Below are 20,898 nucleotides of genomic sequence, written 5' to 3' on the forward strand. Positions count from 1 at the left end.
ACTATAAGTTAGAAATGAACTGTAAAAACCCATTATTATAAAATCTGTTCTGCAGGGCAACAGCATCTGCTGGCCACTAGAGATGTCGGCGAATGGTTCGGGAACACCTCACCCTGTACTACTTCCGGGTCGCTATGACCCGAAGTAGTACAGCTGCGCTGGGCCGGCGGTGCGCATCCTAGATCCCGCGCCTGTTGCCGGGCACTTTCTGCGCATGTGCGTGACGTCCCGCTCATGCGCAGAGAGTGCCCGGCAACAGGCGCACGATCAAAGACACGCACCGCCGGCCCAGAGCAGCCGTACTACTCCAGGTCATAGCGACCCGGAAGTAGTAGCGGCCCATAGGGGTTCACCAGCGAACGGTTGGCCTACATCCCTACTGGCCACTACTTTCCCACTGTCCCACATTTTATTTCAGTTACAATTTCCATGCTATAGCAGGCCCAGGCTTTCCCACATTTTAATTCTTACAATTTCCATCCATTCTACAGCAGGCCACTGCTTTCCTATAAGTTCTGGGATTTTCCCAGAAATGAAATTCAGTGGGTAAGCACTGCAGTGGCCAGCTGTAGAATGGATGGAAGTTTGTAAGAACTACTGAAATGTGGGTAAGCAGGAGCCTGCTGTAGTATGGAAACTAAATGAGTGTCCTAAGGTTCCTTGCAGTTGAAAATAATTGTTCATGTGAGGTCTTTTACTTACCTGGGGCTTCCGCCAGAATCCACGCCCTGAAGTCTTGTAGTTCTCTAGCTCTCCCTGTAAACTGTATACACTACTGTGCATGTGTTGGCTTGGTGGCGAGGCACTTTGATTGCACTCCTGTAAAATGCTATGTACAGGTGCAGAATGCTCCCAGCCACAGGAGTGCAATCAAGTAGGCATGCCGCCAGGCTAGTGCATGGGTTAGTATTGCATGACCTAGCTACGTCACACACCTTACCGGGCCACAGCGGACCAAGGATGAGGACCAGTAGGTCAGCGAGGAAACTACGAGATTGCGGAGGCCCCAGGTAAGTGAAAGAGTGTTTTATCTGGTGTTATGGAGGGGCGCAATTTCAGTGCTTGCCATAGGCGCTATTTTCCCTAGATACGCCTCTGGTCATGTCAAGGATTGGATCAAAAGCACTGACAGGCGGACACCAAGAATGTAACTAACAAGCCATGGAACTCTAGTCTATTTATGTTTCTTGTTCATATATATATATTTGTTCCAGAGTTAGGTGCACTGTAAATTACTTTATTTCTATGTAGCGGTCACTTGCTGTAAGTGGTTTTAATCTAATGGGTTCGTACATGTTACCAGCAGGTTTTGGACCAGCCCCTCTCCTCATGGGGAACCTAAAGTTCTCCTTTATTCTTTTAAGGTACTCCTGGACAAGGATCTCTACAAAGATTTTGGAATGCCAGTCTAGTTGCTCACGCACAATTCTGGCAGTAAGATTAATAAACTACTGTCCAGTAAGTTCTTTTGACAATAAAGAAAACCATTCGACTCCCCCATGAGGAGATGGACTAGTCCAAAACCTGGTGGTAATACATCATATCCATCAGATTAAAAACACTGTGACAGCTACATAGAATTTTATTCTGAGATAAATGTAAATGTGAGCACATGTATTTTAACTTTTTACAGGTTTTCTTTTTTGTCATAGTGCCCTTTTAAAGGGAACCTTAGGTGGGAAACATGGAGGCTGCCATATTTATTTCCTATTAAATAATACCAGTTGCCTAGCATCCTGATCTTTCTGACATCAGTACTGTCTGAATCACACAACTGAAACAAGCATTGGGTTAATCTAGTCGGACTTCAGTCAGATCACCTGATCTGCATGTTTGTTCAAGGTCTATGGCTAACAGAATTAGAGGCGCAGGACAGCCAGGCAAAAATAGTATTGTTTAAAATGCAAATGTAAGAAGCTGGCACATTACATATAGCCATGAAGACCTTCAGGAAGGTAGGAATGTATTTTAAGGCTGTTTTTACTTGACTTACAACACAGCATGTTAATTTGGTTGGAGTAAGGGGTAAAATATGCCTTTAGTACATTTTAAAGGACTTGGCAGGCTTAAACAACCGGGGTTTTGCTGGTTTTGAGTTGGTCAGAGACAGAATAGGACTTTGAACAATAATCTTATAGTATGAACTGTACTACCTTTATGCTATACTGTATATTTGATCCATATTGGTTTATATGATTGAGCTGGTCCTTTCATGTGATGTATGCTTGTTGATTGACGGGATAATTATTGTGTGTCATTTGCTGTACTTATTCATAACCCTGTTAAATTACACATTGGTGCCATTGATTATTCCGTTCTGCACATATTTGTCAACTTTCTTCTCTTCTTTCCAATAAACATTGTAAGATTAACAAAAGAAAATGGGGCAAGGAAAAAGGGACATTTTATACATGAAAATTACTGCTTTTCTGTGCTTGGGTCTCTTGGTAGCCTCTTAAGATGACAGTAAAAAGTAGAGGCACAGTGTGATGCTTGACACATCTAGCTTATGAAAGAAATGAACATGCATAATGATATACCTGTGTTGAGATGTTCACTAACACCATGTAACCAGACACAAAGCTGCTGTAATTGGTGGAGGATGAGGGCCTACTGGTGCTTTGGTCCTTTGAGAGCGGTCTTGTGTAAAATCCCTCATTGCTTGGATATCATTTTTTTTTATCAAACCTATTTTATTCTCCAACATGCATGAACAATTTTGACACAAGTTGGTTTATTTTATTCAGCGTTTATTTTTTGTAAGTCTGGAAAAAATCTTATTTTTGAATTATGTAATATAAGTTACACTCGGCTTACCTTCTACAATAATCTTTGTGTGGTAGCTATAAAATTATCAGTTATAATGGATATTGTCATCAAAATGGTATATTGTGTCACCTTGTTTTTAAAATTGTGTAAGCAAAATTTACTGTATAACTGGGGCTATATTGATAATAAAGCATTACGAGCAGTTTAATACATTTTGTTGGTGTTTTTTTTTCCCCTCCACAGGTGGGTTAGATGAGGCACTCTACAATGTAATTGCTATGGCCAGAGAGCAAGAAATTCCCTTTGTTTTTGCTCTGGGAAGAAAGGCGCTTGGACGTTGTGTGAACAAATTGGTACCTGTCAGCGTTGTAGGCATTTTCAGCTACTCTGGGGCAGAGGTAAGACTGTTAACACAAAATAATTTATTCTTTTATATTTGTTCATTTCCCTAAAATACCAATGCGTTGATTAACATACCACCGATCATGTGCAGGTAACACACAGTTATGCAGTGGGTGTTGTGCAAATAGTCCAATCAGTGTTACCAGGGTAACATGGCAGTTTTTTGGAAGGACTAGTAAGCCTCCCCCAAGTTAATGAATATGGAATACATTGCTACCAACTTCTGCATAGCTTTAAATGTAAATACCTGACATTTTAAAAGTCCCTTAATAAAGACCTTCTAAAGTCCAACCCCAGAGGGTGCTATTGCACACATGTTTAAGTTGGTTACCATTACTTTTTCCTCTGCTCTGAAGGTGGGTTTGAGCATGGACAAGGCTGTTTGATGGAGGTGAGGGGACTGTCCTTCTCTTGAGGAGTGTTTTCCATATTAAAATGGTATGAAACTCAAATATACTTTTTTGTTCTGAAACAATAAACACAGCATTGCATAGCAATTGCCAGTTGCTGTACAAATGGTCAGATTGTCTTGCAATTAAGTAATTGTTGTGCAAACAACAATTTTAGGACCATTGTAGTCCCTTACACACTCCAATGAGTTCTGGATCACCATGAGCTTGCTGGTTAGTTTGTACCTCTAGGTGTTACAAGCCCTACTGCATAGAGCCAAATTAATCCATGCCATGCACTGATGAGGATCAAACAATCCGAAACAGTCTGTATGCATGTTGGATTGTTATGGCTCTGAACAAATTAACAAGCTGACACACCATTGCATTCCAGCGGTTCTGGAGGTGTGTTTAGCTTCTAAGGGTACAATGGTTAATTTGCATATATTCAGCAGTAATGCTCTGGGAGACATCTCAAGCTCACTCCAACCTGAATTATCGCAAATTCTTTCTGTTTTAAGAAAGCAAACTTTTGTTTTTCTTGTGCAAAGTAGAGAGAATTCTTTGCTTCACCCTTTGGATACAGAAGAAGCTATTCCGCATTTTTATTACACAGCTTAATATGGCTCAAGTCAATCTTGCTATGGCAAGAGCAATTTTATCAGATTCTGAATAAAGTAGAAGTTTGAGTATTAACCCTTCCTGTAACTTGGAAACCTTTTTTTTTTTTTTTGCTATTAGATTTATGCCATGTTGGCATTGTCCAGGCAGTGGATCTCACAACCTGCATGGGGCATTTTTGATCGGCATATATCTGAGAATATTGTATAACTGGTGTATGAGATTCTTCTTGCCTTTTTTATTTTCTGAAAGGATGTTATCTACATGGTGTAATAATGTTGCCATATATTTTTGGAATCCTTACAAACTCTTCTCTCTGCGTCCCGCTGGGGACTATTCCTGTTACTTTTACCTGTTTGTACTATTGTTTAAGTTGGGCCAACTTAATTTTTGCCTTTACATGTTTAACTTGTTTTATTTGAAAATCAATAAAAAATATATTGAAACCAAAACCAACCTGCATGGGGGATGAGGAAAGGTCTGAGAGAGGAGGGTCAAAGGTTTGTTTGCATTACTTAAAGGATTACTATAGTGAAAATGTGTAATGTTCCTATGTTCTTGTCACTTGCATTAGGCTGTAGAGATGTGACTGATCTCAATGATTTTAGACTAATCTATCTTCTCATGGGGGGTTCTCAGGAATTCTTGTATTTTTTTAAAAGCACTCGCTAGATGGCAGTGGCACATTCCAACTGCCAGAATAGTATGCACAGGAGGAGACTAGCTTTCCAGCACCACTGCAAAGGTACTTTCCAGTGAGAGCTTTATAACAGAAGAAAAAGAAAATATTTATTTTAAGTATTTATATAGTGCTGACATATTACGCAGTGCTGTACAGAATATATTGCCTTGTCACTAACTGTCCCTCAGAAGGACTCACAATCTAGTCCCTACCATACTCATGTCTATGTATGTATCGTGCATGTATCATAGTCTAGCCCAGGCATGGGCAAACTTGGCCCTCCAGCTGTTAAGGAACTAAAAGTCTCACAATGCATTTGCCTTTATGAGTCATGACTGTGGCTGTAAGACTACTGCAATGCATTGTGGGACTTGTAGTTCCTTAACAGCTGGAGGGCCAAGTTTGCCCATGCCTGGTCTAGGGCCAATTTAGGGGGAAGCCAATTAACTTATCTATATGTTTTATGGACTTGGGAGTAAACCGGAGTGCCTGGAGAAAACTCACATAGACAGGGGGAGAACATACAAACTCCTTGCAGATGTTGACCTGGCTGGGATTTGAACCGCTAACTACTATGCCACCGTGCACCCGAATTATTGAAAATCTCCCCGTGAGGAGATGGGCTATCTTTCACATTTTTACTAGCTACTGTTAGAGACCGCTTCATAGGAAAAAAATGTACCGAGCATTTTACTCTAGGGCAAATGTACATCTAATACTCACGTATTTTATGTTTTACCAATGTTTGCAATAGTTTTTCCTTTAAGAAAAATATAAACAGTAAACTCATATGGGTTTGTGAAGCAGCAGGCGAAGTGATGCATCATGCTGAAGAAAGTAAAACAAAAACAATAGCTATTGTTTAGCTGTATGCCTGAAAGCTATATTCCAGTGCTTAAGCCAATATGTTTTGTGCATCAAGGGAATATGAATTTCAATAAGCATTGTCAGTGTTAAACTGGTAATTGGATGTGCTGGTAAATTGTGTGTGATCCAGGAAAATGGTGTAACCACATAATGGGAGTTTCATAGCACTTGGAGTTGGAACAGTTTTGATCCTTTTAGATGACACTCCTTCAGGTGTCTACCACCCCCTTCAGACACATTTTCTGCAATTACTGTTGTGCTTCCTGCCATGAGAGGTCTTCTGCTTCTTTCCCTTTGCTCTCCATAGTTCAATACATGCCTCTTGGTAGAGCCAGATATTGCTGTGCACATAGTCACTTGAAAGATCCTTTTTTTTTTTTTAGATTTTCCTTTCATATAGCGTTCTAGTCAGAACAGTAAGTGGAGCTCTTAACGTGGACCCAAATTAAAAATACAAGATTTCAGAAATAAAATCTATTTTCTAAATTATAATAGCAGCCTTTTTTCAGCTGCATGATGACAAATATAAAATATTTTACATTTATTGGAGGAACCCCTCCCTTCCTTTCAAATTGCCGGGATTTTTCCAGCAAACTGGTGGAGTAGATGGAGTCCAGCAATGGAGGAATTGCTAATGGCTGCCCCCAGTATAACCCTAGCTATGAAAAGAGAAGAGGGAAAAGCATGCACTGAAATGATCATAGGTTTGAAGGAGTGTTTATTTATCTTTGTATGTGTCAGAGTGGTGTAACTAAATATTTTTAATTAAAAAAGTTTAGTTTGGGTCCGCTTTAACTAGTGTGTGTGTTCAAATTCAGCATAGTGAATTTGCAGCACCCGGATACCACCGATTACCACTGTTCAACACTGTTCAAGGTAACCGGGTCTGGAGGAGATCAGAGTTGCATTTCACATGACTCTGATGCATCCTACTTCCAAACTGAAGGGAGGAAGTATCGGAGTCACATGGAAGGCAACGTGGCACCTGAGTCAGTGACCTCCTGACCCCATCAACTTGTTCAGTGCCGAACAGCGGAAATTGGTAGTATATGGGTGTTGTGAATTCGCAATGCCAAATTCAAACACCAACACTACTCTAAACAAATATCGAATTTTTATTTTTAATAAATTCATTTTCTTTAGTTTAAAATAATATATTGCAAAATTTTTAGTACTAGTGTTGGGGCTGGTTCACATGGGCTGGGGTGGTGCGTTTAGCTGATGCTAAAAACGTTTCTGCAACCAAGCAGAAAAGTGTGTGGCATTGGTTTCCCTAGTTGGGTTTTGAGCCCCATCGACAATAAACGGTCACATTCATCTCAATGTAGGTGTTGTTGGATCCCCTGTGGGAACCAAGCCTTAAAGCGAACCAGAGACAAAGCATCCTGATGTATTTTACCATATACAGTATAGCAGTGGAAACATTAGAGAAAACGCCTACCCTGCTCTTTCATTTTTCACTGCTCAGCTTCCTTCTTATCAGCCCTGATAAAACCCCCGACTGAGCACTCAGTCTGGCTTTGCTCAGGAATCATAATAGCGGAGTCTGTCTTCTCTGATGTCTGATCTCTGATGGCAGCCCAAGCCTGCCCCATTCTGGCTCTGCTATAATTTATATATATATATATATATATATATATATATATATATATATATATATATATATATATATATATATATATATATATAGCGCAAGTGTCTAGTATAATATACTTTGCATGCAAACCATATTGGAAGCTACAGTACCTCCTAGTTTAATAAATGTTAGCACTTGTCTAGGATGCAGGGCATGCATTTTTCAGTCTGGCAGAGGCGGAGTATGCCTGTGCGATTAACCATTCATTTGCAACATGTGTTTAGGGATGCGCAGCCTTTCCCCCCCCCACCTTTCCTTAACTCTGCTATAATGACTCCGCTATAATGATTCCTGAGCAAAGTCACACTGAATGCTCAGTCGGGGATTTTATCAGGGCTGATAAGAAGCAGGCTAAGCAGTGAAGAATGAAACAGAGCAGGGTAGGTGTTTTCTCTAATGTTCCCACTGATCTATATGGTAAAATACATGAGGGTGCTTCGTCCCTGGTTCACTTTAAGGAATGAATGCATGAAAATTGAAAAATTAAACCTTATGGGACTGATTACTCAAGTCACGTGCAAAGAAAACTTGCGCAATAGCCATGAAGTTGCTCTGTTTGCATTTGCTAAAGTTTTTTTGTTTGTTTGTTTGTTTTATTCACCTGTCTTGATAATCCAGTTGCTGTATGCTTGTTTAAAATCATTCTTGTGAGTTATGGTATTTTTGCACTTACTTTGAGCATTTCTTTGTAGAACCTATTTAACAACTTAGTGGCACTGACGGAAGAGGCTAGAAAGGCATACAAAGATATGGTGGCTTCAATGGAACAAGAACAGGCTGAAGAAGCTCTAAAAAATGTTAAAAAAGTTCCTCATCACATGGGCCACTCACGCAACCCTTCTGCAGCCAGCGCCATCTCATTCTGCAGCGTCATCTCTGAACCTATATCAGAAGTCAATGAAAAGGATTATGGTAAGTTTTTGGATGAAGGTTGAACAAAATGACCTTGCACCCGCTGCCTTCGCTGGGAGCTCCCTGTGCAGTACGTGTACTGTGCCTGTGCAGGGAGCTCCCGCCAACATCAGCGGGAGGGAGGAAGCACGTGACCAGGGCCGCGCAGGCGTAGCTGTTTGCGATATTCAAGTCACAAAAAAACGGAAGCGAGCCACAGTGAGGATTGTAGAGTAATGTAGTATGGGTCTCACCACTTGATCAGCCTGGCTGAGGAGGAAGGGGGAAGCCTCTTTAGAATCTAGACTTTTTTCCCCTCTGAGTTTAGTAAGTTAAACTTTTTTTTTTTTTTTTTTTTTTTTTTAAATTCAGGTTACAGTACTCCTTTAAGCTTTACAAATACGATAATCCAGATTTTTTTGGACTAATATCTAGTTTTAGGTTATTTAGAGCTGTGGCATTCTAACTAAGTATTCCATGTATTATAAAATGTATTATGAGACCCTCTTATTTGCCATGTTAACTTGAATAAGGGAAGGGCCTTATTGACCAGTTTAAACCATATTTTAATTAGAGGTTCTACTTCAGTTTTCCATTCCAGTGCAATTGATTTTCTAAAAGAATAACATTCGTACCAGTTGTTTCCTGTTACGATTAAGTGGCCACTTCTCTATCAGCCCCTATCATCCTTTACCCCAAAATGCTTGAACACACACCCAGTCTAAACTTGAATTCACCTGGGCTGGCACCACATCTCCAACATTCATCTAAGGAACTATTGGTGAGCTTGGAAAGTCTAGAAGGGGTAATCGGTGAAAACCTTTTATTTGTATCCCTTTATCACAATGACAATAGAATTTGGTACACAGTTCAGGAAAAAACAACAAATTTAGTTTTATTTGGTGACCTTACATAAAATTTACTGTAAAAGCTTGTATACATGTGTAATTTTTCCGCTCAACTATCGTCCAAACTTAGTCTGTTGGACAATAGTGTACTGGTGACAAATGACTAGATGAGCAACTGATAACAGGCGGTTTGTCTGATCCAACCGGTGAATCAACTCACACGACTGGTGGTCTGGTACAAGCCGTTTGAATGACTTGTACTTTTTTTTTTATGTGGCCATATCGTGCCACTTGTGTGCCATCGCTTATGCCTGCATTTGGTCCTGTCATCGGGTTGCTTATGCACTTTTGTTGGACATGTGTAGGAGCCTTAAAGGACATGAGTACCTTCTCAATGCAGAAGGTCATCCCGTTCATCACAAATTTAAAACAAACAAGGGCATTTACACAAAGTTAAGGATACTGGGTTAAGCCATGTAAGTCATTCTTTTATATCTCTCTGATGACTTGCACAAACATAACACTTTATTAATACTGTTGTTTCTGCATTTGTCTTTTACAGAAACAAATTGGAGAAATATGGTAGAAACATCTGATGGCCTTGAAACATCGGAAAATGAAGACTGTTCTGTGAGGACAGTGGATTCAGAACACACCATTAATGTCCAATCTGATGGCAAAGCCAGCACAGTTAAACAAATGCCATTGAAAGCTCCTGGTGCTGCTACCTCAGTCAGTAAACCTGGCAAGTTACCACCAGTTGAGAAGGAAGAAGTGAAACCAGATGACAATCTGGAATGGGCATCTCAGCAAAGTACTGAAACTGGGTCATGGGATGGAAGTGGCAGAGATGTCCTCAACTCCTCCATGACAAGTACAACTAGCACTTTGGTGCCAGAAATGTTGGAAGAAGATGACGATGAAGAGGATGATGATGAGTATCACCAGGAACCTATTTCAGTTAGCAGAATAGAGTCCTGGGTATCAGAGACCCAGCGGACTATGGAGACACTCCAGCTTGTGAACAGCCCTGAGGAGGATAATGTAGAGCAGAGTGATGATGATGACGTGGAGCCCTCTGATCATGTAGAACCAGTTGCTGAATGCAAGGAACGGACAGCAGAAAAGATTGCACGAAATGGATCAAGCACTCAAAGTGGTGGGAGATCATTATTAAAAGAGAGCTCTGACTCTAATTTTATGTAAAAAAAAATAGCAAATCAAACAAACTCAGGAATTGGTCCATTTACAGAACGTTCGGATGAGTTTCAGCCATTCCATTACATGTTTCATCTCAATGTTTTGCACTGGTTAAATGCCTAATCTATATTTAATTCTTTGTAAATAATGCTATTTGTATTAATTGTACATGTAAATGTCCTTTGTTACTTTTTCTTTATCTTAGCACTAGAGGGTGTATTAAGGAATGTTTGTCTTCTGACATCTGGTTTGTGGACACATACATGCACTTATAAACTCCAAAATAAGTCACACTTCTGGTCTGTAATATACAGTATGTGCAGTTCATTCATTGCTTAAAATAGAGTGGGGGAGAATATGACCACAAGCGGTTTATCGGCATCAGTTTAACAAATGGAACTTTATTTTGATTCCGCATTGTAATATAGGCTCAGCTTAATTTTGTGTTCTATAATTTTATATTGTTTAGGCTTCTATTCATTTTATATTTATAACTAAATAATTCTAAATAAAATAATTGAATTAATAGGAGCAGTTTATTTTGAGCTGCACGTTTTGCAGGTACCACGTTGTGCTATTAACAGTTTGATAGCTCCTCCTACTGACTTGCTGAAGTGTTAACGTAGTACTCCACCAAGTGTACTTATAGTGTACCTGTTGGGGAAAAAAAACACTACCGGGTACTCACCTTGGAAGGGTGAAGCCTCTGGATCCTAAAGAGGATTCCCCCACTCTCCTCCACCAGGCCATTCTGGCGCAGAGACCCCCAAAAACCTGCTTGTCGACATCTTGCGCATGCGTAGTATCTCAGACCTGTTCGGGCACAAAAAGCTGAGCCTGATCGGGTCTGTGTTGCTGTGTGAACTGCCTGTGCAGTAGTATGGACCAGATTGGGCTCAGCTTTTTCCACCAGAGCCCGTGCGGGTCCATACTACTGAGCAGCAGTGCAACAGCGCTTCCAGGGTCTCATCACTGGATCAGCCTGGCAGAAGAGGATGGGGGAAGCCTCTTTAGAATCTAGAGGCTTTCCCCTCCTGAGGTAAGTATGCAACATAGGCTGCAGAAACCCTCATAGGTTTGCTTTAACATAGGTTAAAAATAGTGGTTAAAAATTATACTTCATTACTGTGATGCTGGCATCTTAAACATATAAAATTGTCAACTTCATATTGACATGTGGATAAGCCAAGCTAGTTTAATGTCCCAAGTTGACAGTGGATGCCATTATCACAAGAGGTCAGTTGAAATTAGAGATGTTGTTCTCTATATAAGAACTCATTACTCCAGGATGTAATTCTTGCTACAATTTTATTATTTGCTTAACATTGTGTGGAATTCTCCTTTAACAAACTTTGTGCCAACTGGAAGTCAGTGAAACTTGCTGCATGGTGCTGTGACCTGTAACAATCACAAACAGCTGCGATAGTACACAGCTGTCATGGATCCCTGCATCTGTTATAGCAAGCTACATTCATTGCCAGTTGTTGCCTAGTGCGTCAGTCAGGGGGTCATTCATTTTGCAGCTTTTTTGCAATACTGCTATTCATTAATTGGTGTCTGCTACACCGTGCGGTAGGTTATAATAAATATTAGGAAGTCTAAGATTATCCCTGGCAAAAAAAGCATTTCAACATTATTTTTCTTTGGTTTTTATGTTTGTATTATATTTTATTATATTTTGTGTGATTGTTTTAACTGTATGTAACTTATGTTTAAGATCAGAACCAGTTTTAAACCCACTAAACATGCAGATGGTAATAGTGGGTCTTTTTTATATTGGCAATTACTTGGTGCAATCTGAAAAATGCGTGTTTTTGAGTGAATACACTTCAGATGGTCTACTAAAGATTGGAGCACCAAATGGTTTTCACTTTAAATATTTGGGTGTAGTGCAGGACAAGTAAAAAGTAACATTTCTGTGCTGCATTATTAGCTGTTCTGAAGTGAACACCGCTTCATTGCAGATCTCCTTTACTAAACTACCCAACAGTTCTTGTCCCTAGACTATACATCTGGACAGGTATAGCGCTTATACCTCAATGTCTGTTTTACAGATTTTCTCCTATGATGGGTGACCATTAGATGCTGCATGATGTTGATTTTTCTTTTAATTACCACTAACCTCTTGTAATGTTATCCTGTTGTGCTGATGTCATTTTTTTCTTTTGTATTAAGATATTTGGCATGGGTTTAAAGGTGGTTCTAAGCTTTGCATGTCATAATCAGAACAAAAAGGATCTGTCTTTATTAAACAACCTTTGCAATGTAAATGTATCGTCACCTTCCCAAGTGAGAGTGATTTAACATGTTTGTGTACATATACAATATCTGTTGAAGGGATTTCAGTTCTGTGGATCCAGAAGTCTTTTACTAGTTACTACAGTTTTACAGATATATGGTTGTATTTAAGTGTTGGAGAATTGCTGAATTGTTGTTGCCTGTGGTAACATTTCTATCAGGTAACTGGCTTACTGTACAGTATCTTTTCTCTTCTCTTAAGTAGGCCTATTTTCTAGTCTAGTTTCAAGTCTTGATGTGCAGAGGCTAAGGAATGAGGTCAACTTTTAAAGGTATTCATTGGCCATATATTGTAGGGACTGTCTTAGATGTGCAGCGTTTGTGACAATATTTCTGGTACTTGATGACGTCATAGGCTGGCTGGTAATTAAGCCTACAGCAAGGCTGTGTCCCTACATTAGGTCAGTGACCTGTACACGTTGCTTATCACCTTATCATATTACGACAGACTTTAGCCCGTTTTTTATTCAAGCGCTGTCTTGTTTTGGGAAATGACAGAATTATGAACTTGTAGTACATAAGTTTCACGATAAACTTTAATTCTTGATCTTAACAGACAGTGATATTTAGCTAGGTCATTACCTAGCTGTTTCAGCTGAGCTTGAACCAATTTCCTCCTCCTTCCAGCCATAGTGACTACAAAAAATAAAGGCTCTGTACTTTAAGATTGGCTGAAGGCTGAAATGGATTCATCTCATCAGCACGATACTCATGTCATGGAGTATAGCCACACCAGGAATGGCAACTTTGTGTGTTTTATTTACTCTTATTGTATTTTTCAGGGGAGGCCAATACATGTCATTGTATTTTATAAGAATTGGCTATCCAGCTGAAAATGTACATGCATTTAGTATAAAGTTCTGTTAAAAATAATGTGAATTGTCTTTGACCAATCTCTCTGTTTTGACTTGGCAAGCAGCTTGCCTGTCTTGTTTGAGAATGTCCTTCTGTCTGGCAACTAGTTGAGAGAGCGTAGTCACAAAATGGTAGGCATAAAAGAGGTCTAGTGAAATGCATTGCAGAAAGCTCAACAGATGACCTATAGCTGTGAGTACAAGTACCCTAAGCAGAAGTAAGCAGAACCTGCTGTTGAGCTGAGAGCCCCTTTAATTTGGTAACACATTTGGCTATATCCAAGTTTTGGGTAAACAGTTGGGGGGGAAAAGTTCCACATACCTGTATAAAGCAATTCCTGTTTCTCATGAATGTTCTACTGTGCTAATGGTAGGAAAGGGATAGAAAGAGGTATATTAGAATTTGGTCATGTTTGTCACAGAGTCCACATGACACAGTGCCTCACATTGTAAGAAATTCTTTATTGCAGTTCAAATAAAATCAAATAAATGCAACAATGAACAAGGCAAGTTCTAATAACAAACAGGGTGATGAGTGTATAGAAACAGAGTGGTGGAGAAATATACCTGCTTTATGGGCTAAAGGTAGTTCAGCTAACTTGCTCTCCATTCTGGATTCAGCTAGTGTGAGGCTTATCGGGTGTGAGTTTGTGACACCTGAAGTAAGAACAATAATAAATGTCCCAGCATCCCTGTACTACCACTTGTCTATATGAGAAGTTGAAACTTCATAGGAAGTAGATGGTGAGAAATTGTAAGACCACCATTTCTATGAGGAAACTAGCAGAGAGAAAAGGTCTTAAGTCAACATAGATAAGTGCACAGCTGCAGGCAAGCAGAGATGCACAATGATTTTTATTCTGTTGGGAAGATTGTCAATATTAAGGTAATACTCATATTTTACACTAATAAACAGGATTGCTTTGAGAATTTGCTTTGTTCTGTTTTTGGTTTGGTTAGGCTTTAAAGGACAACCGAGGTGACATGATGAGATACATATGTATGTATAGTGCCAAGCACACAAATAACGGGGCTGTGGTCCTTTTTTTCTTTCTATGCCTGAAAAAGTTAATCAGGTAGTGACCGATTCTGCCTGGGTCAGAACTGGGTCAGACTATAGCATAACCCTCACTAAAATAAATTACAGCTGTAAAACACTTTCCTGTCAGTAAATGGCTTCTGAGAGCAGGAAAGGGATAAAAAGGGTCAATAATAAATTCATTGATTTGAGCTCTGACATACTTCAATGAACTTGTCATTGAGCAGAGACAATGAAACAGTAAAAACTAAAAAAAAAATTAGATTTTTAATATAAAATAAAACGGAGATATCTAAGTCATTTTTAGTAGACTGAGGATAGATACAATGTTTTTTCTCATCAGTTTATTTTCATCTCAGATGTCCTTTAAGCTTTCTTTCTCATTCTTTTTACCCAATATTATTTTCTGTGATCGTTTTGTCATCATTTCATAATTTCTAAATAATTATATATTTTTATGTGTGAATATTTAAATCAATAAGTATTATTTGTTGTCTGTCTTCCATTTATTTCCGTTAACATTGTCTTTGGGCAGTATGGAAAAATGCAAAGAACTGAAGGGATACCATTGCTTTAAGTAATGGACTTTGCTCTGTGATCGAGGCCTATGTCAGATCTATGTATACAGTGTTTCATGTATAGATTGTCATATCAAATAAGTATGTCGCTATTAAAATCCTTTACAGTTCGCAATGGTTGTGTTTAAGGAACATTGCTATAAACTTTAAGGAAAACTGAGAAGTAATAAAGACCAGCATTTATACTTGGGGATTCCTCCAGCTCCCTGTAGGCCGTGTGTTCTCTTGTTGTCCGCCTTGGACTCCCCTTTGTCTCGCATTCAGCTCTAGTGAATTCCTCAGTTTCCCTCAGTCGCGGTCCACTACACTTGCGAGGTCCCAGCCATGCATGCTGCCCAATCACACTCCTGTGGCTGGAAGCATTCGCTAAGACTAACTGCGGGCGGTGGGCGTGGCCGGGACAGCGCATGCACAGTGAAGTATGACTGAGGAATTCACCAGAGATGACTGCGGAGCAATGGAGCAGCCCAGAAGGACGGCAAGGGAGCCCACGGCCTACAGTGAACTGGAGGAAGCCCCAGGTAAATATAAATGCTGGTCTTTGTTTCATCTCAGGTACACTTTGAAGTGGCCCTATTGAGCAATATTCCATTCATATCACAGCTTGGACCTATTGAGCAATGCTAAAAAATGTTCCCTTCATACCACAGCTTGAATAAAAGTTCCGTTGTAATGCATAATTTCCATAATACAGCTAAAGGAATTGCACCAAGCTGTTTTCACCATCCAAAGCTTGTCAGAAGCCCATGGTGAAGCTGGGATATTTCTGCTGTGCCCAGGCAAGGGTGGACCACAATAAGCACTTCTCAGCCTGTTCAGCAGCTAATTTTGGTCTAGAATCTACACTATAAAAGGTAAGCAGCTGTTCAGTGCGTCTGTCAATATAAAAGTCAAGATTGAGCTTTTATTTGGAGACAACAGGTCCACCTTAATATAAAACAAGTCGCCTCTTTCTTAAGTGTTACCGGTATGGTTTATAAAAATGTAATCCTACTACGTATTTATGTACAGATGAAGCTGACATTTTTATTGTATTGATCTGTAATATTATTCATTTTGCAACACATGCCCTGAAAATGGTAAGGTAAATCTGGTAACAGATATGAGATGATCCTACACATAATATAACGTTGAATGTAAGTTTTTCATTTTATAATAAGACGATAACATCATTAGTTGTGGCAACATTTCTAGATGATTTTGAGTTTTTTTCATTATGGGCATGTTTTGAAAAAAAAAGTGTGTATCCTTGTATATTGTGGCATTTATTATTAATTGCTGCTTGTAACTGCAGTTTATCTTTTCACATGCTAGCTTTATTTTTGTCTTTCTAAAGCAATAGTTCATTTTTTTTTTTCTTAAATCTGTTGGCTTGCAATTTTGTGCTTTTTGTTCTGAAACCTATTCTGCTAATGAAAAAGTTAATCGGCTGACCTATAATGAAGGAACTAATATTCCTAATCATACATGAAGGGTTTTTTTGAATGAAGGTTAATTTTTATTGTTCTTTTTGGAGTAATAACAGCCTTTTGCACTATGTAAATACTAGTGAATTTTCTTCCTTCTAATAAATGAATGATTGTAGATGTGATGTGTCCTTGTGCTTTTGTGTAATTGGGTACAATGGCTCTCGCCATGTAGTGCTGGGTCGTGGGGTTGTATCCCAGCCAGGGCACTATCTGCAAAGAATTTGTATGTTCCTGTCATTTCTGCCCTGGTTTCCTCCCATATCCCAAACACATACAGATTAGTTAGTTTGCTTCCCCCTGCAAAATAATTGGTCCTAGACAGGGGCATTGCTAGCCCCAAAGATCAGTGGCAATGATCCGGATCTATTCTGGGGTACCCCAGATGTCCCTAGGCAGCGTGCAACAGTACTCACTTTCGGCAGCTTAGTCTACAGAGTCTGCAGACATCTTCTCTTCCGGGCTTCTCCCACTAGTGTCTGAGAATGAATCCGACGCTAGAGCTCCTAGCATCGGATTCTCGGATGTTAGGGGGAGAATCGCCAGCTACAGAGTATGTCTCTAGACTTGGAGAGCGGATGGAGGAGATGACTAGTTCCTCCTGCTGTGCTATTCTGCTGGGAGGGGGTCTGGAAAGAATAGTGAGGACACACAAACCAATGCATGCTCCCTATGGAGGCTCCAGGCACCACAGCTTCCAGCATGTCACCACAACACCAAACATGCCCCATAGAGTTACCACAGTGCCTTGCATGGCACAACACAGCATCCAGCAAGTCCCATATGTTTAACGGGATTTGGAGCTGTAAAATTTAAAAGATTTTATACATACCTGGGGCTTCCTCCAGATTTGGGTGCAGGATACAGCCAGTATATGGCTTATCCTGCTACTGCACAAGTTGCCGGTGGCGTTAAATACTATTCCCCCTCTAGGTCCATGTGGATAGTAGGGAATGATGTAATTTGGCTTCCAGCTATTGCTGGCGACTGAATTAGTGTTTTTAAAAAGCAACTTCAGGTCCGTCTTGTGACGGCGCCGAAGTTACTGACTGTGTGCCGCTATAGCCGTAGTTCCTATTACGGCCTATGTTGGCGCCGGTTGCACCCAAATCTCCTGCGCTGTAATTACAGCGCTCATTGGGAACCCGGTCACGTCAGTCGCGGCCAGCTACACAGGAGAAGTGCGCTCTTTGCGTATCTCTCTAGCAGCTGCTGGAGAGATACGTAGAGGGCGCACTTCTATTACGCCAGACTGGATCCGACTGATGGAAGTGCGGGAACCCAGTTCCCGAAGCTGCAAGTGGCAGAGGACGGCGGCGTGGGAGCGATCAGCGCATGAGGCTGGAGGAAGCCCCATGTATGTATAAAATCTTTTTAATTTTACACCTCTGGTATACTTTTGAGGGGCACAGCCTATTTGTTATATGCTGCATTTTATTTTTCTGTATTAATAGAGAGGGGGGCTTTATACAACATTTTGCTGGGCAGGCCTACTTAGACTGCTAAGTTCATGTAAATTTGGCCCCACCCATGACCACACCCACATTCTGGTGCATGGCCACTCCCATTTTTGGCTAGAGTGCCCAAAAGTGCCCCGGATCTCTTAAGGCAGCCATACACTGGTCGATTGCCACCAGATCGACCAACAGATAGATCCCTCTGTGATCAAAGAGGGATCTATTGGCTGCCTACACTGCAAACAGATTTTGAATCAATTTCACTATGAAATCGATTCACAATCTGTGGAGCTGCTGCCGCCGCCCCCAGCATACATTACCTGATCCAGCCTCTTCTCCGCTCTTCAGCTCCACTTTACGTCCTGTCGAGGGAAGTTTAAACAGTAGAGGGCGCTCTACTGTTTACTGTTTAAACTTCCCCCAACAGGAAGTAAGTGAAGCCAGAAGGAGCCCAGCGCGGAGAAGGGACAGTGGGACACGTGCCGGCGGAACAGGTAATGTATTGCCGCTAGCGTCTGTCATCGGACATTCTAACGCCGCTATCGTTGCACTCCAGACCCACCGGCGATTGAGTGAAATTTTCCGCACAGACAGATCGGGATCGACCAATTTCGGACGGAAGTCGGTCGGCGTTTGCGCATCGATTTCACTGCACATTCGATCAGTGATCGAATCTTCTGTCGGCGGGAAATCGAGTAAGTGTATGGGCACCTTAAGAATCCTAGCAACACCCCTGGTCCTAGACTATGATAAACATACGACTATGGTAGAGATTAGATTGTGAATCCTTCTGAAGAACAGTTAGTGCAATAACTATATACTCTGTCAATCACAGAATTTTTGGCCGCACTCACTTTCTCAATATTAAGGTACAAGCAGTTGGCAAGACAACATCGTAGAGACCAGCACACTCCAAAAGCTCTCCTGAAATCATAATCTTATTCTATTCAGAATTTCTTTAGGTTTTTTCCATGCAAAATGTACATATAGTGACACATCCAGGGAATACACTGGCAATAGATAGTTACCAACTGATAACCAAAAGTCCATCAAAATACCTTTTTCCACCAGATATAAATGGCTATGACATTGTGTATCCTAAACAGAGTCCATAATATGCATACCTTAGAATATCTGCAACAGACACAGGCCCTGAGCTGTTTTGGACTGTATTTATATTGTGTATGTTTAAAATTCATATGTATGTATACATACACTGAGTGACCAACAAGAATTACAGATACCCTTTATTAGAAAATGAAGCAGTCTAACAGTGACGTTACAATGCAGAGTTGCTTATAGAAGGAAAGCTCAGCTTCGGACAACGTAGTTATCATGGAAGTTAATGAAAAAATGGGTAAGACAAAAGATTTAACGTGGATCCGAACTCAGAAATTCCTCTCTGCTCCAAAAGGTACGCAACAGCATAATAACCTTTAAAGAAAAACAGTTTTGTAACAGCTGATACAAAGCCTAAAATCTCCAGTGTTTCTACTTCCTGCTTTCATGGAAGCAGACATAGGGCTTGATTCACAAAAGAGTGCTGTTAGCACGGCCGTTTTCGTGTTTGCGCGCGATCGCTAATTTTTGCTCGCAATTAACAGTTTTCGTGTGAAATCCTTAACCTTTTTCAAATTACAACTTGTGATTAGACACAGATAAGGGGAATTACACAAACTAAACTCTCTACAGGGTGCATTTGTCTGTTTTCCTTCTGTCCTGTGCAAGGGTTCAGGTCCACTTTAAGTGACTTTGAACAAGGACTAATCGTCGGGGCAAGAGGAGCTGGTGTTAACAACTCTGAAACGACTCTTTTGGGATTTTCTCGCCCAAAAGTGTCCTGGGCGTTTAGAGAGTGGCAGCTGAGAAAAAAAAAACCTACTATACCAACTTGTTTGTCTAAACTGGATATTCTTTGCTGCCAAAATTATTGCCATAAAATTGTATAACATTAAAGCTGAATTAACCTGGTATAACATTAAATAAATGCGTATTTCCCTACTCTTTATTTCCCATACAGTTACAGTGGGATGCAAAAGTTTGGGCATCCTTGTTAATCGGCATGATTTTCCTGTATAAATCGTTGGTGGTTACAATAAAAAAAAGTCAGTGAAATATATCATATAGGAGACACACACACAGTGATATTTGAGAAGTGAAAGACAAAAGTACCCTATTTTTCTGACCATAAGATGCTCAGGACCATAAGACACACCTAGGTTTAGAGGACAAAAACCAGGAAAAAAAACTACACCTGATGAGTCCATGGTGCAGGAACATCTTGTGTAGCTTCTCACCCCCAAACTACAGTAATCCCGCCCTAGTTGCAGTAATATCCCCACAGTTGCAGTATTCTCCCCTACACATTTATAGTAACACCCCCCAGTTACAGTCCTACCCCCTAATTATCTTAATACCCCCCCTCCTTATACTAATACCCTCCAGTTACAGTAATCCACTGGCCCCACCCTAGTTATAGTAGTAATACCTCCATTACATTAATAGCCCCCAGTTACATTCCCTGGCCCCCACCCCAGTTACAGTAAGGTCCCATTACATTAACAACCTCCCAGTTAGAGTAATCTACTTTTTCACCACAGTTACACTAAGTACAGTAAGAGGACTTACATAACCACCTCTGATAGTCACATGGTTGCCTCTAAGCCATCTTGACGAAGTCAAAGCAACCAGGGTGCTGGAGGCCGACGTGTATATGTGGTTATGCAGACTGGCACCCTCCCGGAAATGCAGTGGTGAGGAAGTAAAGAGCCACAGGTTGCTCCAGGTCTCCAGCAGTCTCGATGCCAAGCAGTGCACTGTTTGTGTGCAGGAGGAGACAGCAGCACTGTAGGCCGGACCTCGGCAGCTCCTCCGTGCATGCCATCTGCACTGGGCGCCGCC

General features: G+C 40.6%; 1 protein-coding gene across 2 annotated transcripts in view; it reads left to right on the plus strand.

Moving 5' to 3' along the window:
- Positions 1–16,619, plus strand: part of SECISBP2L (SECIS binding protein 2 like) — an 85,781-nt gene extending 69,162 nt beyond the window's left edge. For both annotated transcript variants that reach the window (XM_068275418.1, XM_068275419.1), the window contains exons 16-18: positions 3,013–3,167; positions 8,059–8,278; positions 9,668–16,619. In XM_068275418.1, coding sequence (XP_068131519.1) covers positions 3,013–3,167; positions 8,059–8,278; positions 9,668–10,311 — 1,019 coding nt within the window. In that variant the 3' untranslated portion in view covers positions 10,312–16,619. The remainder of the gene's footprint in view (positions 1–3,012; positions 3,168–8,058; positions 8,279–9,667) is intronic.
- The last annotated feature ends 4,279 nt before the right edge of the window (positions 16,620–20,898 follow it).

This window comes from Hyperolius riggenbachi, chromosome 3, assembly GCF_040937935.1.
Source record: "Hyperolius riggenbachi isolate aHypRig1 chromosome 3, aHypRig1.pri, whole genome shotgun sequence".
NCBI lineage: Eukaryota > Metazoa > Chordata > Amphibia > Anura > Hyperoliidae > Hyperolius > Hyperolius riggenbachi.